This window comes from Mesitornis unicolor, unplaced genomic scaffold, assembly GCF_000695765.1.
Source record: "Mesitornis unicolor isolate BGI_N332 unplaced genomic scaffold, ASM69576v1 scaffold10522, whole genome shotgun sequence".
In the NCBI taxonomy this organism is placed as follows: domain Eukaryota; kingdom Metazoa; phylum Chordata; class Aves; order Mesitornithiformes; family Mesitornithidae; genus Mesitornis; species Mesitornis unicolor.
This window is the reverse complement of record NW_010167136.1, coordinates 1-20840: the sequence shown is the minus strand read 5'-3', so window position 1 is coordinate 20840 and position 20840 is coordinate 1. Positions and strand designations below refer to the sequence as shown.

Here is a 20840-nt window from a genome sequence, read left to right as displayed (position 1 = left end):
GATGGGACTCGCAGTCCCGCAGCGGAAAGTAAGGGTGGGGGAGAAACAGCTTTCCCTTCTGTATTTCCGGAAATAATTCATGGAAGCTAATGATGCTGCATTTATTTAAAATAGCACTGCGTATGTAAAAAAAGGAAGTAGCGTTAGTTCTTGAGCTGTTTGTGACCTTTTACTGCACAAATACTAATACCTGATGTTCTTGCAAGGAAGGCAAGCTTTCTGTCTCGTCAAAGGGAGGAAACAGGCATAAAAAGACGAGTCCAGGATTATTGCGTTGACTGACAACACAGTTGACACACAGGAAAAGAATTTATGCTAAATCTGTTGGACAGTGGTCATCCAGGTTTTTTTTCAGCTCAGACTTTAAAAACGTTTCCCAGGAAGGGTGCAGATGCCATTCTGCAAGTTTGAAGCGTAGTAGATGGAAATTGAACTCTCTCTTGATGCTGTCCACCACAGGTAGAAAAGCTGTGCATTAGTTTACGCTGTTATTGCTGGCAAGAATTGTTCAGGTATTGGGGTTAAAAGAAAAAGAATGTATGTAAAAGGAAAATATCTTTTCACAAATAAATTAGACTAGACTCAGGTTGTATTCTTAATAAGGAGGTTATTTTTTTTTTGTAGTTAACTTAATGGACTGCTCATGATTATAACCAGTAAAAGCCCCACACCCTGTCCTGTTGTATCTAATGTGCCATCTGGCTTTTAACGTGATACCTTTTTTCAGTATAAATGTTCCTATTGTACATTCTCTGCACAAGTTCTTTCAATTATTGGCATATTCTGAAAAAATCACTGATTTATAGAAAATAGGAGTCTATTTGTCTTGGGATATCAAGGAATGCAGTGGAAAATATTTTAAGACTAGAGCTCTTTGAGTCGCATTTTTTCAAGGCAGGCTTATAAAGTGACACCCTCACTTGGGTGCAGTGACCTGCAGCTGCAGTACCATTCCTTTCCTTGGAAACTCAGCAATTCCTTAAATAGAGAGGAAAGGAGATAAGGCAGCTATGTGGTTGAGGGAGAAGAGTCAGAGATGAGGGATTTTTCCCGAGTGGACAAAACGAAAGGTTGGCATACACATAAATGTTCTAATATGCTTTTAAATTTCAGAGCATGCTCTTGGACTACTGCTGTTCTCTGTATTGGCAAAAATGTGTCTGAAGCTGAAACCTTAAAGGATGGTTAGTTTGTGGAGCTGCTATAATTTCAATGTATTAGTGAACATCGCTCCTATTAATATTTAATGAAATACAGTTATCTTGAAATAATTTAAAGAAAAAAAGAGTTGGCAGTTGCTCTACTGCTCTATTTCCATAATGTCCCTCTGCCTTACTTGATTAATATTAGGTGTTCTTTTAGGCTGCTTTGTAACTATTGATTATGTGAAGAGTACACACGTGCATGTATGAACTGGTTTTTTTGTTAGGGGTTGGGGAGAAATCACCTTATGAAATGCAGCATTATCCTGCTTACTGAATACTGTCCTTAAGTTGCTTGGGACTTTATTTAGGATCTAGAAGCAAGGGTTGATGTTCATGGACTAATGCTCTGTTTTCATATACAAATTGTTTAAAGGTTGGAGGGCTTTTTCTTCCTTGTTCCTAGATCATGTACAGTGTTTTGTCTTACTTTAGCTATACCTTATAAAAGTACATATTTTATCTATGATGCACTAGTTTTCCTCCTGAGCACACATTTTCTTAACTTAATACCAGATCTGTTATTGTTTTCCTGTAATCCTTATCATTTTGCTTCTCAGGTGACTGATACGGTTTCATCATTTGACGGTGAAGTGAAAAACTATAAAAAATACTCATTTTTTGTAGTTTGGGGTGTTTCTTGAGCTCATGTGATATACGGGGTCAGGCATATGGCTTCTTGAAAGTGGATCTTTAATTTTAACAGCAGTGGCAGGCCAAAAAGATTGAAATGAAAAACCAGTGCTTTACTTAGTAATTGTTACAGGTTTCCCGCTATCAAGGTAGCTGTCAGGTGAATTCACCCTGCTGCTTATCCTTTTACCTTCACAGATAACTGTTACTGGTGTGATGTTTTTCCAGTTTAGTCTGGCTGTACTAGCCTGAATTATCTACTGACTGACTTAATTCACTTGACTGTGCCTCAGATGGGCAGTCAGGGAGGAGACAGCTGTTTCTAGCCTGTATCCAGACAAAGCTAAAATGCCATAGAAGTGAAAAGCTGTGGGCTAGAAGAGAGTACTGAACCTAAATAAATTTCATGAAACACATTCTTATTTAAACTTTAGGAGGATCCAGTGTAAAACATATATCCCTGCTTTCATAGATTTTAAATTTTTTTTAAACAAAACCACTACTGATGTTTTCTGCTGAAACCAAATGGAAAATTTTATTCTGATATTTTTGGAAATAAAGTTAGCTTTCATAAAATGAATAGTAAATGAGGGATACTGCTTCAGGCTGCAAATATATATTGTAATTGTGCCAGTGTATAGATCTAAGGTGAAAATCCTTATTCGTATAGACTGTAGAACTGATATAAATAGGCCTTCTTGGCCTCAAGGCAAAGATAAGAGACCTGGAAATGAACAGTGAAGATCAGCTTGCTGTCTGATGTTGTGTAGAAATACTAACTCATGTTGTTTTGATGTTAGTGAAAACACTTGTTTAGCTTATACTTTTACTTGCCTCTGAGCTTCCGGTCGGCTTTTCTGCCTATTGCAGAAATGTTTAATTGGATATAACATACATGTATTCAGCTTTTTGTCTGCAAAAGCTTCATGGCAGATACCTGTATGTCATAAGAATGTTGTATTTACTATGGATGTTGTTGCTGGACTGAGTTTAGAGGTTATTGCTCCTGCACTTCAACAGTTAAAAGAAGTCGCTGGTGCTTTGAGACTGTCACTGTCTTGGAAATCTTGGTGCCATGCATAGCCGTGAAGCTTGAAGCCAATTGGAATTATCAGAGGATGAAGAAATTTAGGGAAATACGAGGTCTGTGAGGTGAACTTCTCAGAGATGTTTCTTTTGAAGGACTGATAGCTGCTTGAGGATTAGGGTGACTAAAATATGTTTTGATTACTTCTAATTTGTGAGCCTTCTGCTTTATATGTAATACAAAGTAGCTTTCAGAAAGGTGACACTGGCTTCTTACTTTTCTCCATCATGTTATCATCTCAGGTCTTGCTTTCAGTTCTGTCTTTATGCTGAATTAAAAAGTAGTAAACAGTATGGTAACAGGTAGTGTCTGCTGTTTTACTGATACTAGATACCTTGAACCATATCCAGGAAAACACTTTTATTTCATGCAGTGGATGGTTATTGGAAACACATCTTTAAAAGCTAGATTTGTTGTAATCTTAAATTGAATTTAAAAAGGGAGGCAAAAATTAGTGAAGAAAACAGTGATTCACTTTGAGACATCTTAAGCAATTGAACAGGCTTTTTGGGATCGCTTTGCACCTGCACAAATACACAGTATGTTTTCATTACAGTAGTTATTCAGAGTTACCAAACAGTTGAAGAAGCAGAAAATCTTGTTTTCTTCCAGTCAATGAATAAAATCAAGGCTTGAGGCACAGTGTTAAAGGCTGTGACAGCTAGAATTGGTTCCAGACGACTGCAAATGTTGCTATTTAATTACTTTGAATGAAAAATGTATTTTGAAAAACTTTTCTTATGTACCTTGCATCTTAAATGTAGGTTGTTGTAGTTAACAAATTCCTGATGTTTTTCTGAGTTAATGAAATTGTAGTTGTCATGTAAGGTAGACCCACAAATCAGAAATCAAGCATACTGATGAGACTTTATAACATACTGCACGTCAGAACTGAGTATTGATATGCAGAGCTCTAGAATTGCTGCAATGTATATGCTGCTTACTAAATTAATCGCATTATTTAATGTACTTTGTAAAGCAAAGACACAAATACTGATTTTTGGTTAGTGTCTAAGAAGCTGTTTCTTGCTAACCAAAACTAATGTTAAATTTTAACTTACTGATTGAAGATGTTTTCATATACTTCTGGCATACTTTGGTACACGTTATTGATAAGCAAAGACTCTGTAATTCAAATGGAATAGTTGCTTTTATAATGTTTTGTGTTAATGATTCTGCTCCTTGGGGTTTGGACATGGGTGATACAATTTCTTAGGTTTGTTTAAAGCTTCATTCACATTTGAACTGAAAAAAAACCAAAGGGGATGTAATTGCTTTAATTGTAGATCTGCTGAAAGCAAATAATTCTCACAGGTGGCGTGACTTTACAGTTCTGGGCACTCACCTACCAATGCTTTGTGGTCTGTCTAGAACTTGTGATGGATGTGGACTTTGTCCTGTGTTTTTCAGCGATGCAAATGTGCCTGTCTGGTGTTTGGGTTATTGTGACCATTTTTAGGTAATTGTTTCCCTGAATGAAAGGGTATGTTTTTTTTTTTTTTTTACTTTGCAGTCAGAGTCTTTCTGTATTCTCAGGTAAAAAAGGCATTTCACCACTGCATTTTGGTGATTCAGGGTTTTGGTAACCCACTACTTAATTGCTTCCCTACAGGAATTTAGACAAACTGCTTTATTTTGCACAGTGGCTATCTTTTTGTTGTAAGAATAATCACAAAGATACTTCTCATTGTCTCTGTTAAAAATTACTTCTCGCATGCATTGTTTTTTAGCTCACTGTAGAGGCAAAAGGCAGCAGGAAAGTCTTGTGTGGGAATGAGATTGACAGATTGGTAGATGTTTGCTAGTTCTGTCCAAATCATCTGTTGAATGTAGATTTTTGTGGATCACAGCTTCCCATTGATTTATTTAAATAAAGCTTGAACCATGTGGCTTAGTTAAATTTTCAAAAAAGAGACACCCAAATGAGTGCGTAATGTGTTCAGCACAGATCTATTAGCAAGGATTAACCATGTAAGTTTCCCTAGAATCTGGTTTATCATCAAAAGGTAGGAAAGTGATGTAGTTAATGATATTAGCAGTGTTAAATCACTGCATGCAAAAGCCAATTCAAGCAGTAAAGCCTTCCAGTGGAAGAGATACTTACCTTGTGTTTTTTCTGTGATCCAATGTTTGGCTTAAGAAAAATATTCTTAACAGGTTTGTTGTGTCTACTTCCAAGAGCACCTACAAAATTAAGGGATTTAAGAGGAGTAACTGTCTAGGAAATACATTTTATACTTCTGAGTTCTTCTGTTGAAAGAAAAATGAAACTGACCTAGCAGTAGGAAAGAAACTGAGAAATATGAGGTTGCATGTTTGCATCGGTTCTTGTTGTTACTATTGGATCTTATTTTGTGCTTTTCCTGTAGCTTTTGCCACTTATTTTATATAATAAAGCTCCCATGTTTACTGTACAGAATGTGGAACTTATATAGGGTGAGACTTGTTCAAGGACAGATAGATAATTGTTTTACAGGTAAACTGATTAGATACTCTTAGAGTAGTAATTCAGAGTAATTGCTGAAATGGGCTTCTTGAGGGAAGGATAGCAGTGATTTTTTTAGTGAGAGCAATCCTTGTAGATAAAGAAGATCCGTAGGAGAGCATGTCTGAGTTAATTACCAAGTAAGCCAGAAGCCTGAGGTGACATAGATGGGAAAAGAAGGTGGTCTCCCTAATTAGCAAGGATGACAGTGTTTTGGGATGTGCTTGCTTTGTTTGCAATAGTGAAAAAATGTAATCATGCTGCAAGACTTCTGAGGGTTAGGTTTATGGTTCTTCTTACAAATCCCATTCATCTTCTAAGGATTGAGTTAGGGGAGACATTGGAGTACAGCAGAAGAGAATGATGTGCCATCTGGTTTCCAGCCTCTCCAGAGATAATGAGGATATGTGGAATGCTAACGTCTTGACTTGTATTTCTGGATGGTAGTTGAGATGAGGAAATTAATGTCTTTGCCGAGCAATTGAAAACCCTGACTAAATACTTCCTTCTTCCTTGCAGTTGGTAAGCATGAGTTAACTGGGCATAAAGTTGCAGTGAAGATACTGAATCGACAGAAGATTCGCAGCCTTGATGTTGTAGGAAAAATCCGCAGGGAGATTCAGAACCTCAAACTCTTCAGGCATCCTCACATAATTAAGCTGTAAGTTTTGCTTGCTATAAATAAATATATTTAAGCAGTAATCTCTTTTGCTGTCACTGGTCTGAAACATGTCTAAAGGACAACACCACAATCAGTATCTTGTCAGGAAAGTAATAAGCTCCCAAGTATGCAACCTTTTCCATTGCCCTTGGTAATGTATTTTCATAAAACTGATCTTCTCTGCAGACTGGAGAGCTTCCATTAGATCTTTGCTTATAGATTCTTTGGAAGAGTGTATAAATGGTAATGACATGATAGATACTTCTCGTAGCATCCATCTCTGTTTTTAACAGCTACTTCTGTTTTCCTTTTTTTTCTGTTTACATTATCTTAGAAACTGAGTTTTTAAGAAGATTGTAAATGTAATTTCTATAGTAAGTTTATTTATTTGAAATATGTTTTAGTGATGTGCAGGTCAGTAATCCATGTTTTTTCAGTGTACATGGAACTCTACAAGTTTTTCTGAATTAAGGATCTGCAGTTTGTTAAATGTGGTTGGTATTTCAGAATTCTTCAGTACTGCTTGTCTAAATGTGATATTTACAGCTGTTAGCTGATTGGTAGTTCATCAGTACATTTCAAAGTTCAATTAAATATGTCCTGAGTAGGCCACTTATGTGCAGTCTGAGGAAATAAATTATAAATGCCATTGTTTTTTTCTGACTTTTATTTCCTATAAAGTTCACCTACACCTCCAGAGTGTGAGTGACTTTCACTGTCATGGTATTAGTGTTAGTTTTTTTTATTGGCAGAGTCTTGTCTTAAGACCCTGCTGCCACTGACAGATGCCATCCCTACACACTCCTGTTAATGTGGAAACAGCTCTGACACTGAAGTGAAACTGGATTTTGTAAGATCAACTCACTGACTTCTTCAGTGGCTAGGTTTTCAGAAGGCTGTTGAGGTAATTTGGTTGAAAATTGCTCATGCTGCCAGTTAAGAGTTCATGAATGAGTCCAAAGGACATACCTGTAGCCAGAACAAAATGGGAAATGTCAGTGTAGCAGCTGAGATACAGGGATGGAACAGGAATGCATTCTTCTGGTGCTGCTAAATTGTTAAGTCCTGTTGGCAGGTTTCAGATGACAGTTTCTTTCTCAGGGAATTATGAGAAGTTTTTTTCCTGCATGTGGGGAGAAGGGACTAGATATAGAAAATGAAGGAAAAATAAATTGATCCTGAGCTTTTCAGTTGGTCAGTATGCATTTCTAAAGCAGAAGGATTATTAGCTTCTGTGTAAATAGCATTTGAGATATAATTTACAATGTTCCGCAGGTAGACTTGCTGGTAACTTAGGGTCATGCTGCTCATGCTATTAGGAACTGTATTGGGGAACTACTAGATAGCAGCTCAAGATATTTGGGGTAAAAGTGAACAGGTTTTTTCAGATTAACTTTACAAATCTACAGAGTGTTGTTGATTAAGTGCACGAGGTACTTTCAGCCAAGGTGTTTGAGAGAAAACTGGTAAAGATAAAGATCTTGGTGGACTAGGAGATGTTAGGTAAAACTAACTTTGAAGATCTTATGTTAGTGACTGCCACAGAAGAGTTTTGAGGCTATTCAAGTGTTACATGTTAATATTAAGCTGTTAAAATAGATGCATACACATAATGTGCACACATTCATTCACCTGGATAGTATGAGCTCACTGCTGTTTATGTAGTTCAAGAATAACTTGTCTCAGTAAGGTCAAGCACGTCTCGTTCCCTCTTTGTCTTGGAATTGGCATTTTGAAGAATGTTGCAGTTCTGTAGTGTGTGTGAATTCAGTTATAGATTAGAATTCAGATATTCGCAAGCTTAAGTGTAGTACCTTGAAACACTAATTTTCATCGAATTACTACCTCCTGTCTCCTCAATATAATATCTGAATTTTTCATTCACTTTCTTGTTCCATTAAAAATTGATCACTTCTGACTGCTGTAAGGGAAAAAAAATGAACAACCTTTTAGGTAAGGTTACATAGAACAAAATCAGAATTTCTTAAATGAGGAGTTTGGCCATAAACTCCGAAACTTTGAAGTTTGTGGTTTTTTCTAAACTTAATTGAAGTATAATGATGAAAATATAATAACCAGAACATCTATTTAAACTATCATCTATTTATGATAAGTTTTTTGCATGTTACGCTTGAAAAGTGTTTGTTTTGAGATGCTAGTAATGTCCTTTTGAATTCCTTCCTCACTGCACCAAGCTATCTGCAAGACAGCACTGTAAATAGTTTCATAGAAATAATTTGGACTAAAGGTAGCCCTCTTAAAGTACAAAGACTGATATTCCTGGTGAGGAATACAAATTTCCTGCTAGTCTTGGCAATGACAGTATCACATAGTGTAAAGAGAGGAAGTGGCTTCTGAGAAATGTTATCATTCCAGAAGCTGTAAATTGACTGATAAAAGTATACTTCAGAATATTTTTTAACTGACTCTTTGTACAACTTTGGTTTTAACTAAATGTTACTAGCATCTTTTACTGAGTGCTTAGACTAACATACCTTCTCTTATCAGGTACCAGGTCATCAGTACACCAACTGACATTTTCATGGTGATGGAGTATGTTTCAGGAGGAGAACTGTTTGATTATATCTGTAAAAATGGAAGGGTAAGAAGTACTTCAACTCTAGAAATTGATGATTTGCATTCTGCTATTGCTTTTGCAACATTTCTGTATAACCTGACACTGAGAGGACAGACGCCCTTTTTGGGAATCCTTGGCAGAATGATTTTAATTAAAGCTTTATATTCTTAACAGAATATCATGATTAGTGCAGCACAGAGTTTGATTAGAGTAGCACAGGATTTCTACAAGCATAATCAGTGTAGTACAATCTATAACTACTGTAATACAGAATTTATAATACAACTTCAGAATTTCTCATCACCTAGACCCTCTCCAGATTGGTTCAAACAAATGTCAATACATTTGTATCAGCATGGCAATCACATTCAACTCGAAAATCATACGAAAGAATACGAGTCACTCAGTCCTCAGAGGAAGGAGAGGACAGTGAAGGCGTCCCTGGCCATGCAGGGTCATGGGTCTCACTGTCCAGCAGTGGTTCTTGTCCAGGTTTTGCACTTAGGACTTGTAACTGTGATTTTATGGACAGTGCTGCGTGTGCTGTTACACTTCCCTGTTCTGTGATGGGGTCATTGCTAGCAGAGCACTTTCAAGGCTGATGAGGAAGGGAGTAATCAGCCTGAGGCCAAGGAATTCTGCAGCTGGGAGGGAGGGGAAGAAGAAATCTGTTAGAGTTTGTCTGCTTGGTTCACAAGACCTTCAGGGTGGGTGAGTGAAAGGCCACAAATACGTGACTTGCTCAGTCACAGAATGGCTGCTTGCCTCATAAAATGGATTTAATCATGCTAACGACCTTACCAGGGGACAGGAGCAGGGGGTACTGGTCACACCCTGTTAAATGAAGGTTTATTTTTATGTATTCAGCATTAATTTTGCTGTTAACAATTAAAATATGCTTTATATCTACATCTTGTTCTGAAAGTAAAAATGGTTATAAGTTAACACTTTTCAGATCTTTATGTATGACTTTGTCATAGCATTTTTCCTGATATCGGTATACACAATTACTGTGTACAGACTGTAAGTGATAACCATAGGTCATGGGAAAATTTCCTTTAATTCATATAAACAAAAAATTACCTTCTGCTGTCTCGTAATTGTTTAAAACCTTTTTCTGTCTTAGCTTGATGAGAAGGAAAGCAGACGTCTGTTCCAGCAAATCCTTTCTGGCGTGGATTACTGTCATAGACACATGGTAGTACATAGAGATCTGAAACCTGAAAATGTGCTGCTTGATGCACACATGAATGCCAAGATAGCAGACTTTGGTAAGTGGTGCTGTTTTATATTGTGATTGCATTTCTGGGTGTTATTTAGATCCTGTTGATTACTATGGGAAATATTTAATAAAATGTGTATACTTTAATATTGTGCTAGTGGGACACAATACAATAATGTGAAGAGTATGAATGTATAGCAGAATTATGTTCTTGCACGTTCTTTTCTTGTGTGACCTGGTCTAGGTGATCCTGCTCTGGCAGGGGTTGGACTGGATGATCTTTCGAGGTCCCTTCCAACTCCTATTATTCTGTGATTCTTTGTGTAGAACTTGTTTTCCTCTCAAGCTTCCTTTTCAGGTATTTTCTGTCACTGGGTGAAAGTGAACTGTTTTGTTTGGTTTTGCTTAACAATATTTTCTCTGATACCCTAAACAGACTTAGTTCCTCAACTTTCCCCTTCCAAATGAACTTGTGTTGCCTCTTTCACCATATCTAAAATGTAGATGCTTAGCTCTCTTGGAAGTACAGTGCAAGTGCAGTTAATAATGTTTAAGAACCACATTGCTATAGTAAAATACATTAGTCGTCCTATTAAACTTGTCTAAATTAACTTTAAAAACTCTGAAAATTTTATTGAAAAAAATGTAATTAAAGTATTAAAAGAGGAAGAGGTAATCTTGCAAACTTATGTATTTTTTGCTATTTACTAGCCTAACTAATCAGAAAGCTTAGTTATTTGTAATAGCTGTTTGTGACACAGCTGCTGAGAGGACTGGCAGCCAGTTCCTGCAACTGTCTGAGCTAGGAAACCTCAGCATATAAGCATACTAAGGTATCCACACTGCTGGTATTCATATCATAAATACCTCTTGTAGAGATAGTGAATAATACCTGCACTTGTAAAGTATTTGTAGGTCTCTGATGAAAGGTTCTAGGTAATGCTGAGTATCCTAAGTGCGTTTTAAAAGTACGGTGTTCAGGTATGTGGGCACTGGGGATCGTATTGATTTTTTGTATGTAGAAAACACTTTGGGTGAAATGGCTTACCTGATGAAAAAATGAAGTACAGCAACTTACAAAAATTTTCTTCCTGTAACTTAAGTATCAGCAAAGTTGTAGCACTCAGTTAATTGTGACTATTGTCTTAAACAAAAGCTTAATAAAAGCTTTTGTGTAATTAGAACATGAGCTATTTGGGCTGTACTCTTTCATCTCTGCCCTTGCCCTCCCTCTAAAGGCCCTTCTCAGTGACTGAGTTCTCTGATTTATGGTTGTCTTGATTGTGCAACCTGCACTGAGAAAACTAAAGGTAATTTCCACAGCTATTCTAGAAGTAGTAGTTCTTTACTGATAATAGACTATGCTGAGGGCTGATGAATCAAGATAGCTTAGTTCTGAAATACATATTAATTAGTAACAGAATATCTATAATCAGACTACTGAACTGAAGTGATTTAGGAACCAGCTGAGCAGCGTAGGTGTCTAAATTGTAGTGAAGTCGTGTGTACTCCTCAGTTTCCGTATTCTGTATAACTTCTTACAGAATTTTAGGCAATTCTGTGGTAGCATCTTCGACCTTGGCAGTTAGAAGCAGATGTGGTTTTTGAGACTTTCTTGTTAATGACTGAAATCCTATCTTGCTATGCTGCTCCCTCTCCCTTAGAGCAACTGTGTTCTGTGTCATCCACATTGGACTTTTTTTGGCTTGGAATGAATATGTTCTCAAATATTTCTAGGTTGTGTGTGACAGTGGATTTATGTTACTCAAATTTCTGGTAAACTCAATGGAGCATTATGTGGCATGCTTATATAAAAATCTCAGTAATTCTAAACATGTTAGTTCTTTACTAATATAATTTTGTTGATTTTTCTAATCTGAATTACTAGTGATCTGTGTGGTATATGCAGTGTTAAATCATTTTGCTCTCTGAATTTTTAGTAGTTACTCTTATACACTTCCAGGTCTATCAAATATGATGTCAGATGGAGAATTTTTAAGAACAAGCTGTGGTTCCCCTAACTATGCTGCTCCAGAAGTAATTTCAGGAAGGTAGTTTCTTTTATATTGGATACATGAGTGCATGTACTTCAGTCATTTTGCTGCTTGATGCTAAAGGCTACAAAACTACTCTGACAAGCTCAGTCAAAGGGACTCAATGATTGTCAAATCTGCTGCTTTCACCTGTCCACTTTAATACTGCCTCATGCTGATTGGATGCCAATGTCTCCTTTATTTGGGCAGAATACATGACAAGTTCTGCTATATGGAATTGGTGTAAGCTTTTCAGCCTCCCAGATTTGGGGAAAGATGGCTTTTCACAGATTCTGCTAAAACAATGATAATATATAACATGGGCTTTCTTAATAGTAGATACAAATTTCTTTTGGTTTGCCATTGTCTTAACTTGCATTTGTGGATTATTGTTACACAATAGAGAGGAAAAATACGTACTTGTGCTCTGGTATATATTTGAAGGGAAAGGACACTAAAGTTCAAGGGAGGCGTAGCATAGAACTGAAGTGTACAGTACTTGCAGATTAGTTGTCTCAGTTTCCTAGACTTTGAATTACTGTGATACAGTGTAAGAAAGCAGAGAAAAAAAATTATTTAAATGTATTAAACAAAAATCACTAATAGTTAACTTTTTCCCAGATTATATGCAGGTCCTGAAGTAGATATTTGGAGCAGTGGGGTTATTCTCTATGCTTTGTTGTGTGGAACACTTCCATTTGATGATGATCACGTGCCGACACTTTTTAAGAAGATATGTGATGGTATATTTTATACCCCTCAGTACCTGAATCCATCTGTAATTAGTCTGTTGAAGCACATGTTGCAAGTGGATCCAATGAAGAGAGCAACAATCAGAGACATTAGGTAAAACACTAACATGTCTGATCACAGGATGCTGGAATCATAACCACTGTGCAAATATGCAGAACAAAGAAACGATTCATACAGCTTGTCCGTGTGTTATACACTGTGATGAAAAATTCAACTTCTGGTAGTTTGGCTTTAGCTTTGATGTTTCTGATCTCCAGTGACCAATGGAGTATCCATTGGAGGTCACAGTGAAACAAAATACATACATTAAATATAAAAATTCTGAGAAACTCTTAAGACTGTTACAGCAAAGCTGTTAGTCAGTGACTTAAGTCTTGAAGAAAGGCTGTTCTGAATGAAAAAATGATAGGCAACTTGTTTGAGGTGGGGACCATGTTCCAAAATCTGTGTCCAAACATCTACTGAGAAAACTATTCAGCATCAACATTTCTTAGTTTTGCTGTTTATTATGTGTGTATGTGTGAAGGGACAACTCAGGTGGGTAGCATAAGAATTTAAATTGAAAATATATTAACATTTAACATAGTGGCAGTAGAAAATGTACCATTTATGTGAAAAGCTGGTGGTTGAGCTATACAAAGCTATTTCTGCAGCTCAGGTAGTTGAAACACTTAGAGAAAAGAGGATATAGCAAAATGTCTAGCAAAATCTTGTAAAGGAGGGGATTACTTTCCTTTATACGCTGCTTCATTATGCTGCATAGAAGGAGACTTCTTAGTGTACAGACTGAAATTAATTTTATTTTTTAGAAGAATTTTAATATTAAAAAGGTTTGCTTTACATACATGTACTCAGACTTCATGTACTTTTAAATCTAGGGAACATGAATGGTTTAAGCAGGACCTTCCCAAATACTTGTTTCCCGAAGACCCATCATACAGCTCCACCATGATTGATGATGAAGCCTTAAAAGAAGTGTGTGAGAAGTTTGAGTGCACTGAAGAGGAAGTGCTAAGTTGTCTGTACAGCCGCAATCATCAGGACCCTTTAGCAGTTGCTTATCACCTCATTATTGATAATAGAAGAATAATGAATGAGGCCAAAGACTTCTACTTGGCTACAAGCCCACCGGATTCTTTTCTTGATGATCACCATCTGTCTCGCCCTCATCCGGAAAGAATCCTCATCCTGAAAGAGTGCCATTCTTAGTAGCGGGGGCCCCCCCCCCCCGCCATACTCTTGATGAGCTGAATCCACAGAAGTCAAAACACCAGGGTGTAAGAAGAGCCAAGTGGCACTTGGGAATACGGAGTCAGAGTCGACCAAATGATATCATGGCTGAAGTTTGTCGAGCAATTAAACAACTGGATTATGAATGGAAGGTAAAAGAATAAAGGATCTTTATAGCGCACAGTGGTAAATTTTTGTTTGAGCTGTATAGTTACATAGGTTAGAAGTTGGAAACTAGATTCTCCTGTGCTGGAAAATAAGATTGTTTTAAGAGGCTATTCTTGGTGACAAGAAAAAAAAGCTTTGCTGACTTGTCTTAACTTTCCTGTTGGGGCTGTGTTTTTCGGTTGGCTTAAAAAAAAAAAATTAAACCCAAAACTCCAGTGAGTAAGTTACTTCATACCAGTGAGTTGAAATTACAAAAAAACCACACAGAGCTTCTGAAGCAGTTATGGAAACTAACTCGGATCTCCTTTGTACTAGGTTGTAAATCCGTATTATCTTCGTGTTCGAAGGAAGAATCCAGTAACAAGTGCATATTCTAAAATGAGTCTGCAGTTGTATCAGGTGGACAGCAGAACATACTTACTGGACTTCCGTAGCATTGATGGTATGGAAAGACTTGTTTGCATTTAGAATTATTTCCTGTACATGTCTTAATTTACTTGTTTGGAAGTGAAGTGCATATTGTCTTTTGTTAGTTTAATATCTGGATTGAAGATTAGTGAAGAATGAAGATTAGTGTTTCTTTATTCCTTCCTGGTCTAGTGTTCTTGTGATCAGATGGTTAGCTGCTTCATCCCTTAAATAATAGCTTTTTAGCTGTATCTACTTCTGAAATGCTCCTGTTTGTGTCTCCACCAGCACCAATACCACTAGTGCAAAAAGGGGACAGGGCTGTGAGAGATGAGGTGTGGATCAACCTCAACTGCCTTTTGAGCCTCATTCCCAAATTTAAACATGTTTTCAAATCTAAATTAAAATGTGTGAATAACATTTCCTAATTAAGATAAAGCTTGGCACCTGGGCATTTGAACTTTGACTTGGACTGTACATGGCTGTACTGGGTCTGGCTGAGATGAAGTTAATTTTTTTTCACAGCAGCCTATATAGTGCTGTGTTTTGGATCTGTGACTGAAACACTGTTGACAGCACACCAGTGCTCTGGCTGTTGCTGAGTAGTACTTCTACAGTATCTAGTCTTTGTTTTTCCCTACTCTGTTGAACCAATGAGTAGGCTAGGAATGAGCAAGAAGCTGGGAGGGGACACAACCTGGAGAGGTGAGCCAGGTTGGCAAAGGGATATTCCATGCTGTATAAAGTTATGCCTGAGAGACTGGGGGGATGGGAGTTTGGGGAAGGCAGCCCTGAGACTGGCTGAGCATCAGTCTGCTTTGGAGAGGTGTTGAGTAGTTGCCTTTGCCTTTTTTTCTTTTTCTTTTTTTCTTTTCTTCCTTCCTCATATTAAACTGTTTGTTTCTACCCATACATTTCCTCACTTTCCTTTTCCAATTCTCTTCCTTGTTGTGCTGAGTCAACCCCACCAGTGCTAGTAGTAGACAAAATTTGAGTTAGGAATTGTATGCTTGCAGAAACTGAAGTCTTGAAAGCAGTCCATCTAACCTGTAGAAAGATCTGTTTTATAGAGGAACAATAACATAGCATACAGATCAGATCCCAGCTGGACACCTTCCTGAAAAAGAACCAACGAGCTAATAGAGACTGGCCATAATGCTTGTTTGTAAGCAAAGCAAACAAAAGCAAACCTATCCACAGCCAATGGTGTAGAGGGCATCCCTAGAGGAAAATATGTGGCATGGAACAAGGATTTACTGTAGTGTGGCTGGATTACAGTGCAGGGTGGCTAAGGCTGTGTCTCATGACAGTTTAATCTGGTCTGACTCAGCAGTGCACTTCTGGCTGTGTTCCTTCCGGCAACACAGGTGCTTGCTCAACTGAAATGGTACTTGGTACAGGGACTAATCACTTTCCTGTACTGACCTGCTGCAGTGTAGGACAAATGCCCTTCCTGTTGGAGCAGAGATGACTGCTTAGAGTCATGGAGCCTGGGAAGGGCAGCCTGCTGCAGTCCTGGTTTAAACTCTGGAGGAAATACAACCCAAGAGCATGGATTTGCCTTCTCTCTTTCAATAGTGAAGCTGATTTGACTTTCTCTCTGCTACAGCTGGCTGGTCTCTATTCCTCTTACCAAACTGTAGTTTAAAGTAGTTTTGATGTAAAAAGGCAGTCTCTCCTGTGCTTGCAAGTTTCTCCTGGCAATAATTTGTCTGGTGCCAGGTGCGAGTCAAACTAATGTTCAGTATTTTAAAGTAAAAATAGAGATACTCCAGCAGAACATTACCTTCAGTATGAGGAGGAAATATTTCCATCTTAGAAGTAAACTTGAACCACTGCAGCCCAAAGGTACAACATATGAAGGGGGAAAACTGAAAAGTGAAGGATAAATTTATGTAGATGCTAGCAATTAATGTATTAATTATAATAAAAACACAATATAAAGAAAACAAAAATAAAGTGAAAATAAAGGAAATGCTAGCAAAAAGCATCTACCACATGTTCAAACTGTTACTGGATTTAACCTTAAGATGCTGTCCTCTTTTTGTTTAAGTAAACTAAGTTTAAACCAAGTAAGTAGAACTATTAGCCACTGAAATAGTTCATTAAAAATTTGGCAAGTGCTAGTCTAAACTAGATCTAAGTGGTTCAGGAGCACAGTTCAGAGCACAGGAATAATTTGCATAAGGACATTTGCTTTTGTGTTACAAGATCTATAAGCTTTTATTTTGTATCAACTATGTACAGTTTGCATAAGCTGTTGAAGTATTAAGATTTAAAAAAAAAGATTGAAAAGGGGAAGATGTTTGCTGTTTCTATAACTGATTTGATACTGATAACTAACTTTCCTCCCCTCGCCTGACAGATGAAATCAATGAAGCAAAGTCTGGTACTGCAACTCCACAGAGATCAGGTTCGGTGAGCAACTATAGATCCTGTCAAAAAGATTCAGATGCTGATGCGCAAGGAAAATCTGCAGATACCTCCCTTACCTCATCAGTGAGCTCTTCGCTTGACTCTTCTACAGCTGACTTAACTCCAAGACCAGGGAGTCATACAATAGAATTTTTTGAGATGTGTGCAAATCTTATTAAAATACTTGCACAATAATTTTGAAGATGGGCTTATTTCTTTTACAGCAATAAGCATGTCTAAATCATAGTCAGATGCTTCCAGTTATAATCAACTTAAATTAACTAAGGCGCTGAAAAAGCTAGCCACAGAATGCAATTTGCACAGAGATTGAAATGATTATGGGCAGTTAATGTATATTATTTTGAAGCTGGGGTGAATTCTGATTGTCTCCTGTCCAACAGTGTAATACAGGTACAGGGAATCACACGTCTTTGGGGCGGTGTTTATAGCATTTTAGATTGAGTGCACATTAGGCTGCATATAACATCTAAGTTAGATGGACCTTCTTTGTTTTCTCATTGATAATGGGTAGATCTGATGCACTGTAAGTAAATGCACACTTACTGATTCAGTGACCTAAGTATGACTTGTTGGTCACCATCTACAGTTGTGCCTCAGTAGGTCAGAACTATCAACATCTTCTAACAGTAATGTGTTAAAACTGCTGTGTTTGTTCCCCCTTATCTGACAGTAAACAGTAAAGAATAGTTTAATGTGTTACAATGTGGCTACTGTTAACAACTGATAAATTTGATTGAATGCATGCAAATCCAACCAGTTGGAAATGCAAATAGGTGCTCTGTAAGGCACTACGGGTGAAATTCTGTGGGCTGTGAGTAGAGCAGTTGTGTCCACAACAACAGTGAGACTCGGCACCCTGTGAGCTGAAACAAAATGTTCCTCTGTGAAGGAGAACTGCCAGCAAGCTCCTGATCTGTACGTACATCTCGCTCACAGGGTGGTCGCACCACAGCAGCTCCCCACTGCTACTGCAGGCTAAGAATCCTTTTCCTTAAAAACGTGCATCTAGTTAAGAGCACAGCCTAAAGGTGCGCAAGCTATTCCAGAATCTGAAATTGACTTTAAAAAAATATATGTTATACTTTGATACAGCTCTTTGTCACATGTTAACTTAGCATATACTATATAGAATTCACTTTGCAGTTGGAACTACATATATAGGTTAGGTTTTCCCAGGCCACCTTTATAGCAAACTTTGCTATTTAATTTGCGAAGTTAAATCGTCCAACTTTTCAGTTGATCATTGAAAACTGATCATGACAACTTGAATGCTAATACTCAAAAAGTTTTCAACAGTAGATTGCAATTACCAATAACATAAATCTTCCTGCATTTACATTTTTTGCAGTGTCAGGAAGACAATTGAACCTTTTATGTTAAAATCACAGCTAGTACTTGCACAAAAACACTGAGTCTTTTGTAAATTGTATGTAATTAGCCACAGTTGCATTTTCTTCTAGCACTAATAGACATAAACAGTAAACTGTAGGTCATAAAATGTTTAGTTTTGCATTCAAGAATGAATGTTCTCTTCAAAGTAACTTTAAGACCTCTTCAGCTTCAAAGGTTGCTCTCCTAGTGAGAGGCTGTAAATAAAAGCATTGCTATGAACAGTGAAACCTCGACTCTAAAACTGATGGGGATTCTTGCCAATGGCTGAGGTTTCATCTGCTAGCTACAGATAGAAGAGCAGTTTAATCCAGGCCAACTGGCTGTGCTGCTTTAAGCCCTGGAACTGCTGTAACTGCATTCTGAACTGGGCAATTGTGTGGTCTGTGTAGTGTGTAGGCACAAGTTACAACTTCAGTTCTTTATCCTCAAGTGTCACAGATGGTCCCTATAATGCAGAGTTGTATTACTGTATCTCAAAGTGGAAGATTTGCCTTAGATAAAGCTTTGGGTTTTAACTCCCAAAATGGAGATTTCAGCATGAGGGACCAGCTGCAAAACATGCTTCTAAGTCCTATTTTCGGTCTTGTAAGAATTGGTTCTGATGTATTGAATAAATCAGTGTGTTCAGTTTTGTTACCCTTTTATTCTGAACTTGTTAAATATTGCACTTGTATAAATACAACAAACGCACAGGTTTTTTAACTGTAGTAATTCCTCATCTGGAATTGGTTTGGGATCACTCTTGCATACATTAAGCTTAGTATTTATAAATTTGTTTGCAAACTGGTAGTGCTGTCCACAAAGGCAAGGTGTCAAGGTACAAATAGCTTTTTATATACTTTTTTGGCCCTCTTGTGCATTACGGCAGCCATGGCTTTTACTTCATCTTGGTATCTGTAGGTTAAAGGAAGTGTCTGAAAGAAGTGTACTGTAGTTGTACTTTTAAATAAAGTAAATTTTATTGGTATGGTATTTGATGGCCAAAAAGTTTTCTGATTGAACTGAAATTTTTATAGGGGGTGGGTGAGAGAGAAAGGGGGACTGACAACCTGGTTTAGCCCAGAACAGTTGTCTGTTGCATGACTTTCCTAAGGTTTGTGGATCTTTCTCCTGCAAAAGGCTTTCCTCACATGTACTTGCAGACCCTTTTTTAGTATCACGCTATCTGCCAATAGGCTACGAAACAAAACTTCACCAAGAAAGCTGCCAGGGTTGTAAGGAGGCAGCTTATTCAAGTAAACAAACTGGTCAGGTATGTTACTCTGCCCAAGCTTGCTCCTGTTGGAGTACATTGGATTATCTTGCCTTTGTATTGCAATTTTTTCAAAAACATAGATGAACCTGATTGTCCATGTTTAATATGACTCACTAGGCAATGGATAAAAATTCATCTTGGTGGTGCAATATTTAAAAAAATTGTTTGTCTTGATATGAGTCTTAAACTTGGAAATTAATTTTATTTTACCAGTTGATTACCATTGTAAGATATGAAGTCCTGTTGTTTAACAAAGATGTGCCTACTTAAGTTTTTTTTAAATTTCTTTTGACAAAGCTGAATGGCAAAAAAATGCTTGTTTATAACTGTGTAACTTTTTAAACATTCAAAACTTTAAGTAAACATGAAGTACTGAACTATCTTGTTTGAAACTGTGTGCATGCTTTTAGTGTTATACGAGTTATACATTAAAAGACAAGGACAGTTCCATTTGTTTTAAAAACAATAATTATAATTTTTAGAATAAGCAGCAACATGACCAATGAACAAATTCCTAGCTAGGCAGCCTGGGCCACCAGCCACAGTAGCCTGGCTGACTGACCATTGTCCCTTTGCTCCTATAAACCCTCCCTCCTGCTGCAAAAAGGAATTTGAGATGGGAGGAACATGGAGTATTTAGTGTAAAAGCCCCTTTTTGCCCTGCTTGTGGTGACCTCTGAAGATCCAAGCCCACTGCCAGAGCAGGATCACCCAGAGAAGTTCACACGGGATCATGTCCGGGCAGGTTGTGAACATCTCCACAGGAGGAGACTCCAGCCTCTGGGCAGCCTGGTCCAGTGCTCTGGTACACGGACAGTAAAGAAGCTGCACTTCCTGTGTACCAGTGTGTGACCATTGCCCCGTGTCCTGTTGCTGAGCACAACCAAGAAGTCTGGTCCCATCCTCTGGACACCCACCCTTAAATATTTATCCCCCCTTGGTTTCCTCCACACTAAACAGACCGAGCTCTGTCAGCCTTTCCTCATATGGGAGGGGCTCATCATCTTAGTGGCTCTACACTGGACTCTCCAGTAGAACCAAAGAATGTGTTGGGTTAGAAGGGATCTTTAGAGGTCATCTAGTCCAACCCCCTTGGCCTTGAACTGGGGAGCCCAAAACTGGACACAGCACTCCAGATGTGGCCTCACCATGTCACCCTCATTCGCTTATCTCCAATCTCCCACTTCGCTCTTTTCATATACCGTGGATGGTTCTTTCGTCCAGGCATATCCCCGGGAACTTGGGTGCAATACAAACCGCGTAGCCTGCCTTATATTCTCCTTTTAGGACCCGCTCC

At 37.8% G+C, this 20840-nt stretch overlaps 1 protein-coding gene across 1 annotated transcript; it reads left to right on the top strand.

Moving 5' to 3' along the window:
- Nucleotides 1-5926: 5926 nt before the first annotated feature.
- Nucleotides 5927-17301, top strand: LOC104534340 (5'-AMP-activated protein kinase catalytic subunit alpha-1-like; the record flags this gene model as incomplete). The annotated part of the gene is given in 9 exon segments (XM_010178581.1): nucleotides 5927-6068; nucleotides 8577-8670; nucleotides 9773-9917; nucleotides 11832-11919; nucleotides 12523-12747; nucleotides 13533-13833; nucleotides 13836-14036; nucleotides 14368-14494; nucleotides 16826-17301. Coding segments are annotated over 9 exon segments (1568 nt in total), but the record flags the coding sequence as incomplete, so codon positions are not given.
- Between the last annotated feature and the right edge of the window lie 3539 nt (nucleotides 17302-20840).